Raw genomic sequence first — 24,399 nt, forward strand, 5'->3', positions numbered from 1 at the left:
TCGAGCATTTAGTACATGAAGGTGCATGGTTAGTGGTTTTGTCAAGTGTGCACCAAGTTCAGGAGCAACTCATTAAACTTGCCTCTAATTTGACGCTTAAGTGGGAAGCACATCTGAAGATGAGCTGCATTTCAACGAATATCTGGTGCAAATAATTTACTTATGTTAATTCAACTTCACGCTTAACTTCGCCTTGTGTAAAAGCCTGAAAAGGTTCTCATGTTTTTTATAAAGAATATAATCTTTGGGAACTAAACTTTTTTATGACCTCAAGCACAGGTGGAAGCACTGTGCCATTTGTGCCATCTTGCTCCAAAACACAATATTGTGCCAAAATTGCCCCGCACTGGCCGCGTCAATGTTTTACAGTAAAATTTAGTGGAACATGAGTTTTTACCACACTGTAGGCCATTGTATCCCAAATATCCAAGGCTAGGAAAGCTCACAAAGGATGTTCTTTCCCTGCTGCATGGCAAGGTGAACTGAGAGGAGGTTCAGTGAAAACAAGCACTCACTTCACCATCAAGCCGCTTTGTCAACAGAAAGCATGTCAAGCATTCATAAGACAAAAGTGTACTTGAAGTGTTATGGGGGTGATGACATGAAGGTGCCAATCACTAGAGATTTTCTTAAGCTTGTTGGAAAGTCATACAGGGCCTACCACCAACATGTTGAAAATGAGGAAGCCTCAGTATTGAGGCTTCCTCATTTCAACAGTATATTCAACAGTATATTCTTCCTCCTCAGTATAGAGGAGGAAGAAGTAAACTTTGTTGCTCTAGAAAGAGTAATTCAGTGGTCAGGCCGGATGTCTTCATCTTCTGTTCGTTGATGACGATATCCGGCCTGCATTGTTGGCGCCCCTATTCCAGGGCACCACTGAGCGTGGCTGCTCATCGGGCATGATCCACCAGCCTTCGTTGGAGGCTAGGATTGCCGCTGGAGAACACACTCTCCCACTGCTCCGCACTCGGATTTTCTATTTTGTGGAATGCCTTATTCGTATTGCACTCCCATGTGATGTGATAAAATGTGGATATTGCGCCGCACCATGGGCATGTGTCCCTGTATTGACTTGGGAACATTTTGCGGAGTATATGTAAATTTGGGAAAGTTCGTGTCTGCAGCTTTCGATAGTAAACTGCCTGTTGTTGAGTGAGTGTATTGTGGGGTGGGGGATATCTGATCCTCGTCCCCCTATGGTAATTTAGTATGTCAGAGTACATTGGGATCACTGTTATGAAATCCTCAGGATCTCTGTTTAGGTCCGCTCGGTTTGTATGTTCACGAGCGATCCTATCAACCCTTTGGTTGCCCTCAATCTCAGTGTGCCCCGGTACCCAAAAGTTGGTGCGTCTAATGCATTTATTGTGTCGACCATCGTGGAGGAAGATTTGGAGTGCTTTTTGACCGATTCTGCCGTTAATGTAAGTTTCGGCATGCTTCCTTGGAGCAAGAACATGAGGAGCTACTGTCAGAAGGCAGTGAAGAAGCTGAAGGAGTAAAAGGCTAGCCTTCAGTGCCGTCTATACTCCTTGAAGACACTACTGACCAGCGCCCCGAAACTTATCAGTACAGGTGTAGGATCCAAGGACATTCACCATAGCGCAAAATGTCCTTCTACTGGCTTGGTCTGCAGCCAGCATGCCGGTTGATGCTTCTAACACAGATTCAAGTTCATTTGACGTTATGATTGAGCCTTTGCCGTTGCTTTGTGTGAAAAAAAAATAAAAAATCCTCGTGCCCTGTTGCATGGCTTCTTTTACCGATGAAACAGCTCAGTTATGGGTGCTGAACTGTTCATCCAAGTCCGTTGTACTCTTGGGGGGGTATTTGTCTTGCCCTGTTTGAAAAAGACTGCAGCGTCTGCATTGGAGCATTAAGCAATGCGACTACGTTGGACTCTACTGATGTTTGCGCTACCGAATCTGAGTTCTCATGCATAATCACCAAGGCTATTTTTTCGCAGAAGCACCAAGCCCTAGTTATACTGCTGTTCAGACACGCTAAAGTTTTTGATTTCGCTCAGAAGGCGCATAAAACAGAGGTACCAAATACATGCACTTGTCACATGTTTGACACCAGATCAGCCTGTCCTGTCAACAGAAGGCCTTCCAGATCAGAGTGCAAAGTAATTTCACATCCAGTCAGCAATATAACTAACTACCAGAGTTATACCAGAATCATTTCCTTGGGCTGCACCTGTCTGTGAAACTCTATAACCAAAAAAAGACGTGCACCCGCTTCCTCGCATTGATGGTGTCATCAACTGCCTACATTCCACATCTTATTTTTCTTTGGTGGATTTGTGATCCTGTTACAGTCAAACTGACCTTTAACAATATTCAAGTGCCACAAAAATGTTATAACCGATAATTGTTATAACTGGGTTGCTTGAAAAAGTATCAAAATGGGGGATTGCAGAACTGTGAAAAAACTATAATGGTGGGGAGGCCAGTGCCCCTCCCCACCACCTTCCTCCATCTGGCTGCTGATTTTTTTGACTTATTTAAATGTTTAACTCTGCCTCCTGCGTGCTCCGATCACATGTCCGCGCTCTGGTTGCGTATGCGTGGTGCTTTCAAGAGGATGTTTGATGCACAATATAGAATTTGAAACATTTGGTTTCAATACAAGGGGCTCTCTGTCTATATTGTTTTGAGCACTTCATTTGGAATCCAGCCCACTCAGTTTACCAGGATGTTTGTTTTTACTGTCTACCACACATTCACCTATGTTTTAAAAGAAACGCCAATGCTGGCTGCCAATGCTACAGACAAACTGGGTTTAATTAGTGGACACAATTGCGAGATGCAAGATGGACAAGGAAGTGCACATTGATTTTGTTGCTCTGAAGTTACTCTACCGACATCAGTCTTGCATCTGTAGTAGCATTGTGAAGCTTGTGGTGAGATAGGTGTGTTCTAGTACTTCTAATTTTCTGCTCATTTATGCTCCTATGTAGATACATTTGATCTAGTGCTGCTACCAAATCTGTAAGAGTACTTTTATCCCCGAATCAATTGGCAAGAGCCTCATGGAGACCTCTGTCTAGCCTAGCCTTTGCAAATCGAAGCTGTTTGTCATACAATAACAAGGTGCAAAGAGTGCTTTCCTCAATGCTTAGAGTAGAGCACATTTTTAACAAGCGACAATGCAATGACATTTATCATTTAGCTTATACTTGTTAGCAATGCAAGAACCTGTGGAAGGAATGAGCCAGCAAAGTGAAACAAGCTCTCCCATAATAGTGACCTCACATGGAAATGGGAGATGACTTTAGGTTTATAACTGGTGACTTCATAATGCTTTGCACATTGGGTAGCTTAACGGGCTCGCCAATGTCAGACTAATTTAAGGACACTTTGAACGAGTACACTTCGCTGTACAAAGGGCACTTGGCACGCTGCTAAACGGGAAAGGAGTTTTCTAGACCTGGTGGCCGTGTCAATGGGCAAATCAATATGCACCAGATATGCACATAATTTGTTTGGTATTTTAGCCAATTTTTCCAAAATGTCATTGTGTTATAGTTAAGAAGTTGGCATGAATTTTAGTGTAAATAAAGTAATTTGTTGCAGTCACATTAACACTATCTATTGTCGCAAGCCAGAAAACAACAGCATTACATTTAAGGCAAGCAGAGGAAGAATGGTGATTTTCATTACAGATGACTGTATATGACGCGGTCATGCATATAACATATGAAATCACAGAAAATGTGGTTTCAGCATTTCTTCAGACTCTACAATGAGTAATAGTTTATTTTTGAAGCACTGATATTGAGGCTACACACTTCGATCCCGTACAGTTCGTTTGATAAACATGCTCGAAGGCGAGTTTGTTCTACAACAAGAGTCGCTAATCCTTTCCATGTGACAGCCAGTAAGTGACATTGATGATTATATGCTCTCACTCAAAATGACATTAAGTTTGCCCAGTGTGACAGGGGTAGTAATCCCTTTTTTCATACGTGGATGATATCTAGTTACATAGTGAACGAGGGTGCATTTTCGTGTTGATACATTTCAACAAGTGGAAGGCTTTCATGACTTATAGTCAAACAAGTCTTTTAAATCTGCCATGCATTGGCCAACAAAAACAATGGATATCTGAATGTGTGCCTAAAACACTTACAGGTCCTTGTATCGAAGCAATGCAAGCTTCAGCGATTGAGTCAAAATACATCCTGACAACCAACGCACATGTATAACTTGTGATGCAAGTAGTACCACACATGTGATGTGAGCTTTTGACCTTATTGCCATGTGGAGCGTGTGCTATGGTTGGCCCTGTGCAGTGCAACATGTTGGATCTTTTGAACCTGGCAATGCATACCATCATGAAATGGGCGGTGAAATGAGTGGACTGCAGTCGTGGCCTCGTGGTTGAGTGTCCACCTCAGCTGCGGGAGGATGGTTATACAAATGGGCACAGGTGTCTCCCGGCCTGACACTTGTCCTAGGGAAAGAGCCTGCACAATGCAAATCTTGTTGAACCCTGTGGGCACTATAAAACCCTTTTTGCTTTGGGAAAAATGTTTTTTATACCTATTGGTAGTAAAAGTGAGGTGGCAGATACATGTTTGTCTGCAGGGATTCAAAGAAAGTTATTATTTTGTTCATTATGCTCATTAGTTCATTATGTCCGATTGTAGTCACAGCAGTTCACTGTAGTGTAAATTTTCAATGTGTAAGCTCTTGTGTTCAGCATTAATTTTGCTACATTGATTTAGTTCGAAAAAAGCTGAGATCACACTCTTCTGTGTTGCATATTTGTACCTTATGACATCACATCTGACATGCCTTGATTAAAGTGTCTTGTTTTTCTTTTGTGCAGCAACATCCTTGCCAGTGTCGACCCTGCACATTTTTGGCTTTTTAAAATTGGTGCTGCACCTGTTTCCCCAGGCAGAAGTTAAGGCTACATGCGAAGCAGTGCTCCAAGTCATGGGGGCTGGCCACCCTGTGAGTTATCGTGTTCTTTTGCCCATTGTAGACTTTAAAAGTTTGTAGAGCATGGATAGCTGGAAGGTAGATTTGTCACTTGTGAGCAGCCACTGCACTAGCCCTCTTAAATTGGGAGGCTTCCCATTCATGCCTCACGTGCTTGAATATGTTTGTGATGGTTAACTGTGTAAATATCAGCTGAATGATGCATCTTTAAATTTCAATGTAGTGCGTAGTGGCTTAAACTTTTTGTAGACTTGCCATGAAAACATACAGATATACATAATATAGATGCAGTACTTTACGGATGTCAGTAGATTACACCTTGCAGTACTTGTGACTCTGCTAGTTGGTGAGGTTCCATGATTCTTGTGCTAGCATAGGACAGAAGGATGAACAAACACAAAGAAGCAACCTATTTAGTCTTGTCTCTTTGTGTTCATGGGTCCTTGTGGTCTTGTGCTAGCACAAAAATCATGCTTACTTTTTAATATTGTGGTTGTTGAGGACTTTTCATGTCTTGTTATTGTTAATTATGGTCATTTTTGGCCGTAGTATTCCCTCACATTTCTTTTTTTTTTTTCAGACGGTCGTACGGTGTGGCTTGGTCATGTTGCAGTCCTTCTTTTCTTCAAGGCCGCGTCCTGCTGTAGCTTTAAGCCCAGAGCTAAATGCACAGCTTGTCAATGTGAGTACTTAATACTACCGATTTCATTTTTGACATCTATACCCCCAAAGTATTTCATGCTGATATTTGTCAAACTCTGTTCAGGCACTCTACGACTACAAGCCTGGCCTACGAGATCACAAGCTCTACGATGTGTGGCTTGTCACTGTTCAGGAGGCACTGGCTAATCTTGAAAGGTTAAAGGAGTTGCAAATTCAATACTGTGCAGATCATATTGCATGCTATAAGAGAGCGATGCCATTAATTTTGTCTTTTTTTATTTTTTAGTACCTCTGCTGAGCTCTTCCTAAGCAACCTTCCAAAATTTGTTGGAATTATTGTGGACAGCTGGCATAGTGGAAGGTCAGATACCAGTTACACTGCTGCAATGGTGCTGATGGTAAGTTACCACAGAAAAAGCCACTACACTTCACACATTAATTTGACTAAAATTCAATTCCAAAATTGAAGTAAATCATCCTAGTGTTCAAAATAAAGGGTCTGTTGACAAATGTTTCCAATCAGGAAGGTTTGGATGTCATCGAACTAAAATTTGGGGTAAATGAAGTGAAGTCAGCAGTATGCGAGGAAACTTATATGACATGCCACTTTAAATTGAACAAATAAATTTATTAAAAGTTTAACTCCTTTGTGTCACACAACGAGTTGCCGTTCTCATCTCTGGCATCGTGGATTTTATTGCCATGTTAGTTGCAGCTTACTACACCAAGAGGCTACACCTGCTCAATCTTGCTATCTACGTTCGAAATTTTTCTTTTAATTGCACCTAAACGGACGCCAGGTATTTCTTTTTAAACCATTTTAAAATGTTGATTGAGAATTGAGGTGACAGAAAGAAAAAAAAAATTATTGTGTGCACAATTTTTAAAAATGGTATTCATGTGTGCTGGGCATGAAATAAAATAACCTGATAAATTTCCAGCAGATCATATTTTAGTTAACCAGTTTTACTGGTTTATGTGCAGACCTTTGAAAGAAAAATTATTATAGAAAGAACATTTCTTATTGTATTTCTATGGTATCTATGGGCCACTTCAAGCCTTCAAATCAGCTTTCCTGCACATCAGTTTTCTGTGGCAGCAATTCTGGCTTGTATTTGGTATACGAACTGCAACCTTTCAATTTGATTGAACTGAATATTATTGAAACATTAATAAATCTTGGTAAAGTAACCTAGCCCTTGCCATTTTATACTTTTGCCAATAATACCTAGTGCTCTGAAATCTTTGTAGCCAAGTAATGCACCGAATGAGCACTTGCTTAAATCACATTTTCAGACATTGCTGAAGCAGAACTTTCAAGCTTGCCTGGACAAGGAAGGAAACACAAGTTGCATGAATAGCTTGTGCCACACCACTGGTGTTAAAGTTGTCGAGCACATGCAACGAGCATTGCACTACCAGTTTGCGTCAGTCTGGGATCAGGTGCTTTTGACGTGGGCTACTTGCTTTGAGGTATGTTTTCACATTATGGGACATTTATAGTTGTTCCCTGAAATATGGGAGTGCATCTTGCAATTCACTCAAACTCTTGACTCTTTGTAGGTCCTCGGCAAGAAATGTGCCACTGACATGCTTGAGGTTTGTTTTTTGTAGATCATGTTACAGAAGGATTGTTCAGGGTGTCCCACGTAACTTGAGCCAAACATTAAAAAATATGCAAACGCCATGTAGCTGGACAGAACAAAGCTAATGTTGTTTGCCGTCGCTTGGAGATTATTTTTTTCATTCTGCCTGATTAGATAATTATTCTTAATCAATTGTCTTCTCAAATATTATAATTAGATGAAACGTGTCAATGAAAAAATTGTAGAGCAACATGAAAAACTCCCAATACAGCTTTTTGTTGCTCAATATCTGCTATATAAAAGTGTTTTTCCGAGTGTGAAAGAAGCCCACAAGGACATGCAAAGTGCCTCGGATGGGAAACGCGCAGCAATTTCGCATGTATTTGTGGGCCTCTTTAAGCTTGGAAAAACACTTCTATATAGCATGTATTGAGCAACAGAAAGCTGTATCAGGTGTTTTTTGTGTTGCGCTAGAATTTTCTCATTGACACTTTTCATCTAATTATAATATTTAACACTACCTTGCTTCTGCCCAGCTACGTGGCATTTGCATATTTTTAATGTCTGGCCCAAGTTACGTGGGACGCCCTGTATAAGCTTGTGCTATATGAAAATGCTTGGATTGGCACCTGTTGTTTTTCAGTGCAGACTGTACTTTTTTTTACAGCCGTTAAGCCAGATAGCAGAGTTGCGTGAATCTCAGGCATACTCCAACAGTGCTATGGTAGACAGAACCATAGCTACTGCTGTCAAGGCCATGGGACCCGAGCTCGTATTGAAAGCCATTCCACTGGATATGAGCGAAGAAGAGTAAGTAGCTGTATTTTGTTGGGGCATTAATTATGAGCTTATATTTTGCTGCATGCATGTGACAATGCTTCCTGTTTTTTCTGTGCATTTAAAAGGGGCCAAGACTTCAAAAGGAGTTGGATGCTGCCAGTCTTGCGTGACAATATAAGGGCCACACGGCTTGCTTTCTTCACTACATACTTTCTCCCACTAGCCTCTGCTTTCCATGAGCTGGGTACGTTTTGCCTGTTAATTTGTCTTTCGGTAGCAGTATAGTTGCATTTTCATACATTGCAGATCTTGTAGCTTAAAGCACATGGCAAATGGCAAACCTCTAACCGCAATTGGCCTAAAATCTTCCCTCATGTTTGCAGCTGAAGCTCCAGACAAGCCTACGTCTGTAACCAAGGCCTATGAGATTTTGGAGAGGCAGATATGGTCACTTTTACCTGGCTTCTGCACTAGTCCTACAGATTTTAATGAGGTATGGGGTTTCTTTGATGCATGTTCAAATAAGAAAGAGAAGTGACGCTGTTTTTGTCTACGTCATGTGTTCAGTGCAGTCGTGAGTAAACAAAACATTGAAATGGTGGTTAGACTGCGTTGCTGAGAGTGTAACAGCTCATTGTGCTGTTTTCATCAGGAGTATGAGCAGTGTCATGCATCTAAAATTGTACACCGGGCTCTCTGTCTGTGCCTGTGAGGCTGTGACCATGTTTTGACACCCAGTCCTGTGCACCATTAAGAAAAATTTGTCTGCTTCTGTGTGTGGTTGAGCAGTCACAACAGGGTCAGCAGCAGTCATTTTTAGTCGCAACTGAGCGTTGGCTGGGTGCAACGAGGAGGACATGTCTCATTTTGTTTTAGGGTTGCCTGTATAACTATTGATAGAAATAGCTCTTTAGAAAGTAGCATGCACATGATGATGAATATTTCTGAGCACCATGCACACCTGCAGAGTTGTAGCCGCCAGTGTCGACAAAGTACCTCAACAAATTTTTACTTGCAGTGAAGCATTCTCCAGGGTGTATACCAACCGGGAAAACCAGGAATTCTCAGGGATTTTGGATAGTCTGGAAATACTCAGGGAAACCTCGGAGAATTTGTGCTTCTATCAGGGAAAAGTAGCGGTCATTTGATTGAAAGGAAATGAAAGTCTCCCGAATGCTGGCTCGAATAAAAGAGAGAAATCGTAACAAATTGTCTTTGACGCCCTGTCGTCCTCTGGAGGAGTTGCCAGTGGACAGTCAACGACCGATTTTCTCGACGCCCGATTTTTGGGACATGCCCGATAATGTGGACAGCTTCGCGGCACCACCACATGCCCCATAGAGTCGATGTACAAGAACGTCTGAAATTTTGGACGCAAGAACCATTTGCCGTCCGATTTTCCAGACTTTTTGCCGCTACCGCAGGTCCGAAATGGCATTAATCAAAGCCAACACCGCCGTTTTGATTATCTTGCCGTCTCGAGCCGGCGCTCTTGCACGTAGATCTGCTGCCAGCCGTAGCCACCGCCGCGACAACACAAGGCCTAGCTGCTGCGATGTTCGCTATTAAGGTTCTTGCCATTTGGTGCCATGTTTTTCATTGAAAGAATTCGACGCTGTCAGCAATGGCACCGACTCTGCCTTTGTGGTCCTCGCGATTGGTGCATTGCAGAGTGCCGGTTTCCGAAAGTCAGCTTCGCTTCAATACAGCAATGTTACACTGTGAAGCATACAGAAAAGTATTGCGGTGAAGCATAACAAACGCAGGAAGGGTAAATTGTCACGGGACACATTATGTATTCCTTAATTATACACGCATGCACCCGCCATCTCCTGTCACAGTACGAGCACCGATATGCCTAATAACTGTACTGGCAGGACTTCAGAGCATTTTTGGATGCGTGCCTGTGGCAATTTGAGCCCTTAAGGGCAGTAAAAGACATGCATTCATTTTTTTTGAACTGCCCAATTTTTTTGAAGTTTTAGTGGCCCCTAGGGAGTCCGAAAAAATTGGACGTTGACTGTAAAACTGACCAAGAAGATGCTTCAAATTATCCGTGGGGCGAACGCGTGGCAGAACGAGGACGAGAACAAAAAGGATCATCGCATTGAGGAATGATCGGGAAATTAACTGTGCCGCCTCTTCTTTGGAGGAGCGTGAGCTCAAAAAGGAAACTTTTGGCTGACGTCGAGATGCAGATGACCCTTATCCAAACCAAAGTGAACTCTTTAAAGCAGTGGAATGCTACATTGATGCATTGTGCGTGGACTCGGAGTATGTCAGGACAGTTGAGGTTGACTTTCCAGCTGCTGAGAGAATCTCACTTGTGACAAAGTTCAGGCCTAATACTAATGAGCTTGCTATCAGTTGATAGAAATAACTCATTTTCGAAAAATATTTGTTTCTGTATGCATTTTAATTGGTATTTGAAAATGTTGGACTTGATTTGCAGTGGGTTGTACCATTTTTTGGGGAGGGGGCAGATATCTTGAGCATTTTACTAATCCCCCCTCCCTTTTGTTTTATATTTTGTAAAAATAAACATTACTCCTTGCTATTCAAACTGCATTAAATCGTTTTTTTATTTTTTAACATGCTTACTGGAGAGTGACAGCACCGGGTGACATGGTGTCAGCCCGTCTTTACATAAAAAAGTTCTGTGTCACTCAGGGAATTTCGCAAAGGCACTCAGGCAAAATCTGGAAAACTCAGGGAATTTGAAAATGTGAACTTGGTAGACACCCTGATTCTTCTTTAGCCTGCAATAAAAACTGTCAAAATACATTGGGCCATGATGAATTACGGTTGACCAAACTGGTCATGCAGCAGTGTGGTTTGTCTGTCGAAACTTCCATGCTCTGTTTACTTAGCAGCAGGGGTGTGGGAATATTAAAATTTTCCCATGTAGTCTTGCACACTATACTTATATTTGAATATCAAATGAAATATCGAATAGCCATATTCATCTGCATCTGTTGCCCACTTTCTTTAGTGTAACAGCACATTCATGTTACCAACAGTAAAAATAACTGGCTGTGTGGTGGCAACTATTTGCACTGTCATTTTTTCGCTGCTTGCACCAAACATTTCTTAAAAGGTATAAAAGAATGTGCTTGTGGCCTTTGCCTGTTCTCAAGACATATGTCACTGATGTCCAAATGATCCTCACGAAATGGCGAAATGTGTGCTGTGCCATCTTCCTGATATGGATTGATTTAATGTCAAGGTTGCAAAAATCCTTATAATTGGCACCTATTTCAAAGCAGAATGCTGCTTGCTGCATTGGAAGAGTTGTGCTGCACAAGTCACAGAATGGAATGTACAGGGTCGTCCACTCTTAGGGTGAATACGGCTCACCGTGGCCGCACTCCGCGGGGCGTCAGTGCGTCCGCGCGGCGGTGCATTGAAGCGAAGCGGCGCAGGCGCACACGAACCTCGGGGAGGCGCTTCGCGTCGTCTGCTACAAAGCTGGAGTGCGCCGCTCTGGCTTTGGTGCGAGTACGTGTCACCAAACGCAGGTGATCGAGGTGGCTTAGTGGGGAAGCGCGCCTCACTCACTGGAGCATTTTCTGGCTGGTTTTCTCTACAGCTTGCGAACAGTCTGCTTAGGCAATTTGCATGAACAGAAACGAGCTTCTCACCACATAAATCACTTAGCATTTTTTAAATGAGTAATGAGGGTAAAAATAGTCATTTGTCGCGCTCTTTATTAGGCTGGGGCAATTTTATTTTATTCTCACAGCACTTGATGTAGTGCAGACCAAGAAACCTATTAGGCGCGCAATTCTTTGTTGGACTCGTCACGTGATGAGCTAGCACGCCGTGTCGCCCATGTCTTGATCCTAGAACAAATTTGCTTAATTGATTTAAGAAAATGACCGAAACCTGCAATAAGTTTCACAGAAAGTTAGAGAGCGATTGTTCACTCATGCATCATCATGTTTGCTGTCGATTTTACCATTAAGGAGGGCAATAATATTACTTCGACAGCAACTAAAAAGTGACATCCGCTGCTTCGCGACTCCCTTATTGGCGCGTTAATGTCGCTGGTAGTGGTGCACGGAGCGCTTTATGTGATGTAGGAAACTGCTCTCCCTGGCATAGCAACTGATATGGTGGCAATTTTACTCCCCCTTTTCATCTTTCTACATCCTATTTTTGTTGTCAAAGTTTGGATAAAATCACCGAACCGGTGCCGGTTCTATGACGGCTACCTGACGTGAGAAGTCGCATCCTCATTTAGAGGAATCATCGGTCAATTATTTGATTACATTGATTAGGTGGAGTAAAACATGTGGCGCAGACATTTTTTTGGTTGTATCCTTGGAGAAACAGCACACAACACGCGAATGCTGTTTCTGTCAAATTTTAATAGATGGTATGAGTAAAAAATCTATAATCGACGCGTCAGTTTTCTAGCATACATTAAGTTGTCTTCGTTGAGAAAGATGCAAGACAAGGAAGCTAAAAAGAAAGAAACGAGTGACATATTGTTACGTTGCAGAAGTCAGATACAAATGTGTATTCACAATATTTACAAGAGAGACAACGATGCATGAACAAGATGGCTGTCGAGAGCGATTTCCACCTCTACAAGTCAAATCGTCTTCTGACTGGTGCCACTCCTGGTTACGCCGTAACGGCGTATTAACAAAAGCATTTCTGTGAAGTTAGACATGGAAGAAAACGTTGACGAAAACATGTGGCGTAGTTCCACGGAGACGGGAGAAATATTTCAGCCATAAAACAAACTCAGTGAAGTCACCATCTCTATTCACAGTTTTCAGCAGCCCTTTTGTCATCTCCGATATAACCGTTGAGAATAGTTTTGTAGGCACAAATCTACAATGCAGTGTCTTTCTTTTTCCGATAGCCGCGACATAGCTAGTTTCCGAAAGTGCACCGGGGAAGTGAAATTATTGTTCACTGTTACAGTGTTTTTGTCGCCGAAGTGCCATGGCAACCAGCAACCGAACAAAATACAATTCATCATGCAAGTCGACAGAAATTCGTTTAATGGAAACACCTCTGGTGTGTTTCGATTTGGCAAGTCATCCCAGAATCTTTAATTCGTGAACGGCCAGTCACTAAGTTGAACAGCCATTGCCTGCACCGCATCGGCATATTAAGCTAAGATGGGGTGGCATGATCTAAGCAAAAACAACAACAAAAAAAAAAGGCTCGACGGTAGTTGGGGCTGTTGCCCATGGTCAGTTAAAAAGTAGACTGGCCCGACCACAGCAACCTGGCTTGGGCCAGGCTTGGCTTTTGCAAATGGCCAGCCCGTTTGCGGACGGCCGGCATGCTGTCGGCAGATGACACCGGCCCGGCATCATGACTGCAGGTTTAATTATCGTGGCCGCGTTCATCCAACACACGGACCTGCAACCTCCCCACGATGGCAACAGCATCGCTTGTCCGCGGCAAGCGTTCCTGTGCCGTATTCATATTTGGGTTTTACCCACTCAGCCTAGCACCCACCCACCCACTCAACCAGCCACTAAAAAAAGAAATAAATTCCTCCTACTCTCCAAATTTGTCTGGTGCCCACCTCTATGGCGTAACGCAGGGGCCATGTGTCACTTCGGTACGTATACCGCACAATTAACAAATTATTATATGCTAGTGAGAATATGCATATGGCCTATTCCAAGGAAGTACTGAAATGAAATAGAAGCGAATAATGACCTAATTACCCGGGAAGGCATAATTTAAGGTAGAAAACAGACATGTAGATTATAAATTTTCGACTCCAATGACCTATTCAAAACAGACAAACAGCATTCGCATGTTGCATGCTGTTTCTCCAAGGATACAACCAAAAAAACATCTGCGCCACATGTTTTACTCCACCTAATCAATGTAATCAAATAATTGATCGATGATTCCTCTAAATGAGGATGCGACTTCTCGCGTCAGGCAGCCGTCAAAGGACCGGCACCGCTTTGGTGATTTTATCCAAACTTTGACAGCAAAAATAGGATGTAGAAAGATGAAAAGAGGGAGTAAAATTGCCGCCATATCAGTTGCTATGCCGGGGAGAGCAGTTTCCTACATCACATAAAGCGCTCCGTGCACCACTACCAGTGACATTAACGCGCCAATGAGAGAGTCGCGAGGCAGCGGATGTCACTTCTTAGTTGCTGTCGAAGTAATATTATTGCCCTCCTTAATGGTAAAATCGACGGCAAACATGATGATGCATGATTGAACAATCGCTCTCTAACTTTCTGTGAAATTTATTGCGGGTTTCGGTTGTTTTATTAAATCAATTAAGCAAATTTGTGCTTAGGATCAAGACATGCGCGACACGGCGTGCTAGCTCATCACGGGATGACTCCAACAAAGAAGTGCGCGCCTAATAGGTTTCTTGGTGTGCACTACATCAAGTGCTGTGAGAGTAAAATAAAATTGTCCCAGCCTAATAAAGAGCGCGACAAATGACTATTTTTACCCTCATTACTCATAAAAAAAAATGCTAAGTGATTTATGTGGGGAGAAGTTCGTTTCTGTTCATGCAAATTGCCTAAGCAGACTGTTCGCAAGCTGTAGAGAAAACCAGCTGGAAAATGCTCCAGTGAGTGAGGCATGCTTCCCCACGAAGCCACCTCGATCGCCTGCGTTTGGTGACATGTACTTGCATCAAAGCCAGAGCGGCGCGCTCCAGCGCTGTAGCAGACGAGGTGAAGCGCCTCCCCGAGGTTCGTGTGCGCCTGCGCCGCTTCGCTTCGATGTGCTGCCGCGCCGGACGCACTGGCGCCCCGCGGAGTGTGGCCACGGTGAGCCATGTTCACCCTAAGAGTGGACGATCCTGTACAGTATAACCTTGTTGATACGATCATGTTTTGTACAATTTCTCGGCACCAACGTTCACATTCGAGGACACAAGAAAGTGACCCAATACAGGTATGCTTTCTTTTTACTGGTTGATATGTTACCGGAAAACACAATCCTTTAGCAGCAATATTCAGTACATCGTCAGACTGCAATGGTATGATATGTTTTCTTGCTGCCAAATCCCGTGTAAAAAGAAAAGGTACGTGTGATTGAGAACAGTAGTTATCCGCCGTAGCAGCTTCCTTGCAGTGCTCACCTGCCCATGTCACCTGAAAATGCCAGCGTGAACTCAGTTTTCTATTCCTGTACCAGCAAATCTTCTAGTGAGTTGCTGTATGCCCAGTTATCACAGTTATCGTTGCAAACCCTATTGTGATAAGCATCTTCACCTATCTGTATTACAGAATGTGTTGCATGGGGCCATTTCAAGTGCACTTTGCGCTTTTACAAACAAACTTTTTTCAAACATCACAGGATGTTTAGGAGCACGGACAAAAAGCCTTCAACAGGCTTGACTGGGTCCGTGCCCCCCTAGAAATGGCATACAGCGATAAGAGCGTGGTCTAACTAAAGAGGTTACAGTTTTGTAGTACGTATGCATTGACAGTAAACATAAAAAGTAATTGTTTGTCTAGCACAACAATTAAGACAACCATATAGAAAATATGTAAGCATTGACAAATATCAGTTTGAACAGAATATATTAAAAAGAATAAGCTTGCTAATAAAGTTAGATCACAGAGTTAATAGCTCTAGGATATACAGAGATTAGGGTAATGAGCAACGCAAAAGAACAAAAAAGTTATTCCAAAATAAACATTGCATTAACCGTAAAGCTTACAGATTGTTGTGAGAATCTCAAGTATCTTGTGCACGAAATTTCGAACAATATTTTGGAGATATCAAGGTTATCTTTTGACAATTCATTTAGTAAAGGTAACAAGTGAAATTTTAACGTTTGTTCTCCTAGTTCGCACAGCACGTTTCAACTTTTCACTTTTCAGGTTTACATGTATTGTATAAAGGATGGTTTTCTTGAAGCCCTGCCAAACTATCTAATGCATTATTGTGCCTAGATGCATCAGATTTGTAATGTCGAGCAAGCCTGTAGGAGCACAATGATGTCACGCTGATAATGTTGAATTTATGAAATAATTTCGCGGTGTATGAGCCAGGTGAAACTTTTAAGGCTATACGAATGGCTAGGCGATTAGGCGATAACCCAAATTCTGTTCTGTTAAGGCCTACCAGCTCATTTTTTTTGTTTGCCACTGCTGTCCTAAACCACTAAGCAATACGAAAATGACAATGCGCTTCTCGGGCCCCACCAGCTTGACACATGTTAGCGTCGCATCTTGTGCTTCAACGATTTGCGCTGAATATGCAGAGGAAGCTGCTGGTCCTGGCCGAATTTGAGGAGTGCATACGTAAGCTTGCTGAAGCCACAACAACAATGCGTGTCTTGAGTCACTCAAGCCTCACCATCTGAGTGTATTGGTGTTTCGTGCTGCAACATTATTAGTGCCATGCTTCCCATTACGTAAATGTTAACTGCAGTAGAGTCTGCCAGATTTGTTAGTGACTTCAGATCATATGTTTTTCCAGTTAGTACGTTTTTTCTTGTATTTTTTTCCAATATGTATGAACAAGTATGTATGAATATGTATTCCTACTGTTCAGGCAAAGGGCTGAATTCTGGCAACTGGCTGTCTGGCTGGTTGTGCAGGAGAGCCTTGATTTTGTAAAGGCCACTGAATGCCAGCCGTGCTGTTATCGTTTCACCAAACACGACTCATAGCAACTAACTGGGGAAGTGTATGTAGTGCCACTTCTAGATAGGGAGGTGGACTCTGTAGTAAAAAAACATTCAGGCAGAACCCATCCTCTGGGAATGTTTGTTATTAACACAATTGGCATTCAAGTGGTACTGCATTTGTAATTTTGTGAGAGATTCATTCTTGAGAGGATTGGTAAAGATTTGTTTAACGTCATGTAATAATGAAACTCATGTATATTTAGAGTCCTTCGTTTTTGATATTTACATTTACTTTAATTCAAAGGGGTGCGGGGAGTAAATATCAGGTATTATATGGTGGAAAACCTGTGAGAAATTGAGGTTCTTGTTGTCTAGCAGCCTGAATTGGGAATTTTTTTGTGAATATTCACAAATGAATAACAAGCAATCCTTTTGGACAGAAATGTTTTCAATATAAACAGGTGCAATCACTCAAAGGCATTATTTAAACTTTTCAAAGGAACCGCATACACAAGAAATAGAAATGTGCTTGGTGATTCCATGTTTCCTTTCTTGTCTGTACAAAGGAAAAAAAACCACAAATGCTAGTGCACACAGGCAAGCTTCGCAAGAAGTGTAATGCTTTTCATTATCGTACAAACCCTTCTTGACATGCTGTATTTTTGCACGTATTACCCGCACCACATATTCCAAAAATTTAACAGTAATAGAGTGTTTTAGTTGAGCGTCTTTACGGTGCGCTCCGCTCTGAGCTGTTCCCTGCTAAGCCACAGCGGAGCGGCGGGCGATTTTCACCTTTTAGTTATGCGTTTAGCGTAGCGGAGCGGACCTTTCGTAGTTGTAGCGCCCCCTGGCCAAATTCAGGGTAATGAAAGAAAAGAAAAACACCTATTGATCACTCTTATACAGTAAAGCGCATATATGTATATACTATAACTTATTTCTCCATGAAGTATCTACATGTGCGCTTGTAATGCCTTACCGGTCCATTTTATCCAATGGAAAATAAAGCTCCGTCTTGGGGAATGCCAGGTGATAGCCAGCGCGCTTGCTTTCTGCATCCAATCCAATCCTCTCTGACGCCAACGCTAGCCAAAGTGCTGCGCAGCACGCTCCGCTCGGGCAGCTTCTCAGCAGACCATGTTCCTCGCTCCACTAGCCCGCTTACGGCTAAGCGGACGGCGCATGCGCATTCGCGCTTCCGCTCCACTTAGCTGCTTAGCGGAGCGTAAACACGCTCAACTAAAAGACTCTAATGTCGAGGTGTGGGCTATATGTGAATTTCACCTTGAAGTGTGCCACACCTCAATGCAAAGCTCTCCGTCATGTGAACTTTTGTTATCCCCTAGAAAACCTCACCCTCTCCCCACTCCTGCGTGTTGAAGTTCCCTCCTCCCCTTTACGGGTAGCCATTTTGTGTTTAGTAGTTAGTGAATTGTGCGCGTGGCGCTGGCTCATAGTACGTCAGCTGTTCCTGTGGTGCCTTTTCAGCCCATGCGATGCAATATGGTGGTGAGCCAAATCACTGCTGGGATTTTCAACTCGGTCGCGTTTGCTCCATCGCGGTTACCCATGTGAGGGCTGCTTGGTCTGTGCTGTCATCCACCGTCCTGTGAATGCTAGCTTCAAAGTGATCTAATTCACGTCCTTTGTCACGTGACTTCGTCCGCAGTAACGTCAGGCGTGTAAATCCAGCTTTGTCATCATCACTGAAGATACGATGTGCATGAGTTGCACATCTGCAAATGGAGACTGTTTTCCCAAAGATTAGAGCGTTTTTGTATGCGGTTATTTCTGCTGCTTATATGCATGGGTATGTTTTTTTTTTCACCAGGCTGTGGTAATTGGGGGTGTGGGTTATATGTGCTGGCGGGTTATGCGCGGAAAAATACGGTACATTATCATTTGCACTTCTATCATTTCTCTGTTCATGCTTGACATTTTGAGCCCTTGAATATACCTTACTTGGAAAAATGTCCTCGCAATGTCACAGCTACTGTTCGCAAATTGCAATGCAGAGCAAAGTCAGTGCTGCGTTTGGTTCCTAGCACATTACCAGATGTATGCAATTGAGAAATGTGATGTATGTCACAAGGTGGGCAGTGTTCATTCATTTTGTATACAAGGTGGAACTTCGGGTAGAAATTGGGTTAAAATTGATTTTCATAAATTTTTTCGGGGGTTCAAAAATTAGAAAATTAGCATGATTTATCTGAAAACGAAGGACCCTATGTATATTGTGAGAATGCCAAGAGGTGTAAAATTCATGCTAGATGTGTGCAAGAGATGAGCACACATGTAATTGGAGGTGAAAGAAGAAGACTAATTCGTTGTGTACTGCAGCCGGGCTTCTATCTTGCGATTCCCCCCTCCTTTGGCGTGGCCTCCAAGATTGCACCAATGGCGTGCCGGTGCATGCTAATGCTGAGAATTAATCCCTCATTGCCCAGCCTGTGAATGTGGCTGAGCAAATACAGTATCGGGCTGCTGTGCTCGGGGACCCAGGTTCGGTACCCAACCAGTACTGAAGTTTTGCAAATCTTTTATTAGATAGATTGCTGGAGTAAAGAGGCTAGAAACATCATACAAACCACCAAGTGGGGAAGTAGGTTAAGAATGCCGATCACATTAAAGAGTGATACCTTGTAGCTCATAAAATAAAAAGAAAATTTTCGCTTTACAACCACCTGCTACCTTTTTGCATCAGCCGTGCCTTCTGTCTTAAAGCATTATTCATGGTATAGCATACAAAAAGCTTAATGTACTTGCCAAACATTTTCCATTTTCTCTTGCAGTCCTTCCCAAGGATTGCCAGAACACTTGGCACCTACTTGGTCAATCGATTAGATCTGAGGCTTGACATCATGTCTGCGCTGCGGCGCCTCATCAGCAGCAACATTCTGAATGGTGAGTATTCAGTGAGCCACATCTGTATGCAAAATGTCTCTCTTGAGTAGCATATAATCAAATCTTCTTTTCCTCCTGTTTGCTTACTCCAGAGGAAAATGTTCCAGAGATGAGTAGATATGCGAAGAACTTTCTGCCAATCTTGTTCAATATCTATACAAATGAGGCACCATCACAGTGTGAGGAAGGAACCCGCCTGGCGGCCTATGACACCATCAAGGCATTTGTTCGAATTGCAGATGACCAGGTATCTTAGGTCTTTTTTTTTTGTTTTTAATGCTTGTGCTTTTTCAAATGTACTACAGTATCTTCATTTTGTTGCAGCTCTGCTGTGCACTTTTCATTAGTGCATCTGCAAAACTGCAAGATGAGCAGATTACTTCTCATAGCAAGTAAGTTTCAAAGTATATATATATAGTGCCATTTCTAGACAGGGAGATGAGGGACACCCTGTAGCTTTGATGGATAAACTTGTGCCATATACTGTGACTTTATATTGCAGGCATGCAATTTTAGATCTGGCAAGATCCCTAGTCAGCAAGATGGGTCCGGAGAATATTCAACGCATGTACATGCTAAGTAAGGTCTACTTAGAGGTGAGGATCGACGTTTAAATGCATCATCTTCTAGATCATCCTTCCACCTGCTATTTGCATCACAATAGACTGTTTTGGGTTTCTGTTAGGAGGAAAGTTGGTGATGAAAACACCATTATGACTTCAGTTGATTTCGTATGGTAGTAGCAGTCCACTTTTGTAGTCCTCCTTAATTTTTGGGTAGTAGTAGTTGACTTTTATAGTCCTCCTTAATTTTTGGCCAAAGTTGCCGCCCAGTCACTTACCACAAATATTTGGCCTGCTTATTTTTACATTTATTAGATGTCTTTTTTTTTGTTTTGCTGTGCTTTTTTACCCTGTAGGACTCAGACCGTCGAGTACAAAAGAAGGCATACCGTGTCTTGGAAGAAATTTGCCGTTGTCCAACTCCTATTTGTAAGGAATTCATTGAAACACATGTTGCAGAACTCGGTGAACTTCTCCTGGATAGTCTACAGAGCATAGCCCCTGGATCGAGAGCGGTATGTATATCTATTTGCGATCAGTTGATGAAATGAAGGGAAAATATATGTCATATTGATAAAAAAAACATGCTTTCATCGTTTGTAATGATTGCAGGTTGTTTGCTTTTACATGTGGGCTTGACTGTGTACCAAACTCCATACGCTATAAACAACTGTATATGCTATGTGCTATAAACAGCTGTGTACCAAACTCTATAAAGAGCTGTATATTACTTGCTACACAATTTTTCCATGTGCCATGGTTACTTTATATTGTGAGCTTGCAGCGCAGGTACCGAAAAGGAGATGCAGCTAGTATCACCACGTGGTCACTGGTAAAAATCACCACCTCTTGTTGCAGAACATTCCCATGATGGAATGCGTGTTGGAGTTCTGCATGTTAAGGATGTGCAACAAGTGGTACCTTGGGTCGTACATAAAACACATATTGTCAATAGTATATGTCGGCTCCTTTTCACAGTTTGCTCTACTGTAAGTTTTAAGGCCTTCCAAGTCATGGGAGAATAGCCATTAGACAAGCTGCTTGGTTGAAACAGACAGACATAGTGTAAGTAAAAGGGGCAGACAACTACGTTAGCACTCCTCATCTTTGCTGTTAGCCACTTCAAATTACAATTTTTCCAAAGTAACTAAAAATTTGGCCACAACTACTAATCTCTTCTGTGAAAAGTTGTGGCATTAGGATTTTAAAAAAATTTTCTTTGCCTGTGCAGATTGTCACAGCAGTGCCACTGCATTTTTGTTACATCTGGCTTTGAATCTGGAGTGCTTGTAGGTGACGAGCATCCTTTGCAGAAGCTGTGGGAGCTGGCAGAAAGAATGGCCATGATAGTGCGCAGGCTGCTTGTATTACCTGCTTGCTGCCAATGTTCCCTCATAGTTTTGTTGCCACCTGCTTCGTCACAAACTAGCAACCCCTCTGCGAATCCATGTAACGATTGTGACGGGGGTTGAAATTAAGTGTGCTTGTTCTGAACGCAGTTACGTGAGTAAAGTAAAAGGTCCTCATCTGTAGACAAACCTCACCACGTTCAGAGTTCATGTGCACTCGATGCCAGTAGCCCGCCTCACTTTTACGCTGTAACAGCTAGGCTTCAAAGCAACTTTTAGCAGAATGCCGAGGCTATCTGCATTTGGGGATTTTGCCAGTGGATTACTGGAGCTGGTTGATTTAATCTTCAACCTGATAAAGAATATGTTAAGACTGGAAAAGGCCAATGAAGGAAGGCCCTGGGCATTGCAGGTAGCTTGCAAGTTAGAAGCCGAAAAAAACTAGGCATGATGCGCCCAAGCGAGTGGAGAAGAGCAATCCTAGACATTATAGGTAGACTGCAAACAGATAATTAAACCTTGCATTGCCTAAATAATCACTGTGGTTGCCCAGAAGTTTGCACAAAGGTCACTGTGAGTTTCCCTACGTTTGTGCAGTCATTGGTTTTTGCATGGACATCACTGCAGTTATGTAAAAGATCACTGAAGAGCAGTAGACTTTTGCAGTAGCCAAAAGCAGGTTTGTTTAGTAGTCCCTTTGGAATATATGTACAGGTTCAGCTGTGGCTGCACTCGTTGGCTAATCTATGCCTTGTTTAAAGAATTGCTTGTTTTTTGTGCAGCCACGCCTTCGTTGCTTGGTCCTTTTGCTAGGTAACCTGAGCATTGAGCACAAGTCTTTTGCCTGGACAGCTCTTCATGAGGTAAGTCTACCAAAGTACTTGTGTTATTTTAGTTCCATGATTCATTCTGTTGTCCTGAAGTTAACCCCTTGACCATGGTGTGTCGTAACTACAAAGAGCTCTTGCTGAAGACTCTGGCTTTGCTTCATGTATCATCACATAGCCTACTGAATGCAGCCTTGGGCTCATAATTGTCTACCTGGCACTGTGTGTGGTGTTGCTTCTTTTCCCCTTCTGGTTTCCTCAAGTTGTGTCATGTGTCGTTGCCATTGTCCTGCAGTGCAATGTCGGTGGGGCTGCCATCTGGCAAGTGCCCGAAAGCAGCGCAGATAGCAGGTGTTCCTTTAAATGTTTGACAGAAAAAAAAAGAAAGCTTGTATATTGAATTGCAGTAAAATCTCACCATAACAAAATAAAGTGAAGCCAAAATTACTGTATAATCTAGTTAATTCGAACTCCAAAAAGGGCTGGAAATTGAATAAAATGGAGTTCGAACTAGAAAGAGCCCCTTTAAATATAGCGCTGGCTCATTTGTGTGATACAGCATGCAAAAGAAAAACCATCACTGGCATCACATTAAAGAAATCAAATATTGAAGCGATTGCAACGCTGTATATTTGTAAAGATATAAAGCTCCTGCGTATAACTGCTGTAGTATGGGGAACTTTCCTCCATCGGCACTCGACGGCGTGCCCAAAGGAGCAGGTTCCGTAAATGTCAAAGTGCAATAATAGCGTCTCGCGCATCGTTTGCTGTGGATTAAAAGGGAAACGTGTGAGGGTAAGCTGAGAGAGAGAGAGAGAACATTTATTTGTAATGAGATTGGGTGACTTCCTCGTAGGGTGGAGCCCTTAGTTCAGAGCCCCATTGGCTCGCGCCACTCCGCGTGCCCGCCGAATCAGCCGTCGCTGCTCTTGCGGGTCTGAGCTGGTCAGCGCAGTCTCCCATGAGGAAGGTGAAGGAATAGGGGAGTAACCTGGAGGGTGTGGGCACTCTCAGGTGCAATGATATACTGTGGGCTTTGCTCCACAATAGGGACAGTATGAGGGATGAAAAGAATAGTGGCTTGATGCGCACTGTCTTCCTGCATGCCCAGTGTGGGAGATGACTTCATCGAGTGTGGACGCGCTAGGGGGAGGGGGTAGGGTACGTGAACCTACAGTGTGATCAATTGCATGCTAAGAGAGAGGGAGGGGAGGGGAGCAAGTGAGTGCAGTCTAGCACAACTTTGAGTGTACTGGCTATTGCTCTAGCACTAATTGATTCAAGAAGAGTTTTGGTGTTTAGTGACTCGCGATCTGCGATTAAAGCCTTCTTGAGAGGACTTGTTGCGGAACCGGCTAACAGACCGCTGCAGGGTAGGGATATCAATTCGCATACCGTTACTTGGTTCCCGGCGCACATGGGGACAGTGGAGGGAGCCCCGCATAACCTCAACGAGGTGGCGCACAGGGAGGCACGAGGATTAGTGTGCCGTGTACTCCCTGAAGGGGCTGGATCTCCCGCTCCTGAGTACAGGGACCAGCTGTTAACCTACAACGAAATCACCAAGCACTATTACCTAGGGCGCAGGGCATTCCCCCTGCCACATTCTAAATTAAATAGGCCACAGGCGGTTACATTAAGGCTTCTGCAGACACGTACGTACCCTAACCCGGTCATCATGAACAAAATTAATCCGGACTACGGGGTTTCACTCTATTGTAGTAAGTGTGGGGGTTTGCTCGATTTAGAACACATGCTTTGGCGCTGCTTGGCGTTGGCCGGTGATGGTTCTCGAGGTGAACAGTGGTGGCAGCGGATGCTGCACAGTGAAGTGCTGGCGGACCAACTCAGGGCTGTCCAGAGGGCCCGTGTGACGGCAGAGGGGCTCGGCCTCTCTGTACCGACGTAGGAGCAGCCCGCATCAGTCCCAGACTGATCCCTCAGGACCTAAATAAAGTTATTCATACCATACCATAGGGGCTTCTCTCTAGGGGACGGGAAAGGAGAGCGTGCACCGCTCTGCTTGCTGCTCTGGTTGCTCCAGTTCGATCTGTGCGCCCAGTGCATCCTTTCTCGTAATTTTTATGGCATGGTCGATAGCGACACATTGAATTTTCGCCTTTGGTTCAGGTTTATCCAGAAAGTGATCTATGGGAGCAACAATTTTGTTTGAAAT

The 24,399-nt window shown here is 43.1% G+C and overlaps 1 protein-coding gene across 4 annotated transcripts in view; it reads left to right on the top strand.

The window, feature by feature from the left end:
- Positions 1-24,399, top strand: part of LOC135901293 (RRP12-like protein) — a 156,475-nt gene that overhangs the window by 111,848 nt on the left and 20,228 nt on the right. For all 4 annotated transcript variants that reach the window (XM_065431040.1, XM_065431031.1, XM_065431055.1 and 1 more), the window contains 15 exons: positions 4,840-4,967; positions 5,536-5,637; positions 5,722-5,813; positions 5,905-6,016; positions 6,915-7,091; positions 7,182-7,217; positions 7,872-8,014; positions 8,110-8,228; positions 8,368-8,477; positions 19,373-19,484; positions 19,577-19,731; positions 19,809-19,876; positions 19,987-20,080; positions 20,404-20,562; positions 22,179-22,259. In XM_065431040.1, the coding sequence (XP_065287112.1) occupies positions 4,840-4,967; positions 5,536-5,637; positions 5,722-5,813; positions 5,905-6,016; positions 6,915-7,091; positions 7,182-7,217; positions 7,872-8,014; positions 8,110-8,228; positions 8,368-8,477; positions 19,373-19,484; positions 19,577-19,731; positions 19,809-19,876; positions 19,987-20,080; positions 20,404-20,562; positions 22,179-22,259 (1,688 nt within the window). The remainder of the gene's footprint in view (positions 1-4,839; positions 4,968-5,535; positions 5,638-5,721; positions 5,814-5,904; positions 6,017-6,914; positions 7,092-7,181; positions 7,218-7,871; positions 8,015-8,109; positions 8,229-8,367; positions 8,478-19,372; positions 19,485-19,576; positions 19,732-19,808; positions 19,877-19,986; positions 20,081-20,403; positions 20,563-22,178; positions 22,260-24,399) is intronic.

Source organism: Dermacentor albipictus, chromosome 1, assembly GCF_038994185.2.
Source record: "Dermacentor albipictus isolate Rhodes 1998 colony chromosome 1, USDA_Dalb.pri_finalv2, whole genome shotgun sequence".
Classification (NCBI taxonomy): Eukaryota; Metazoa; Arthropoda; class Arachnida; order Ixodida; family Ixodidae; genus Dermacentor; species Dermacentor albipictus.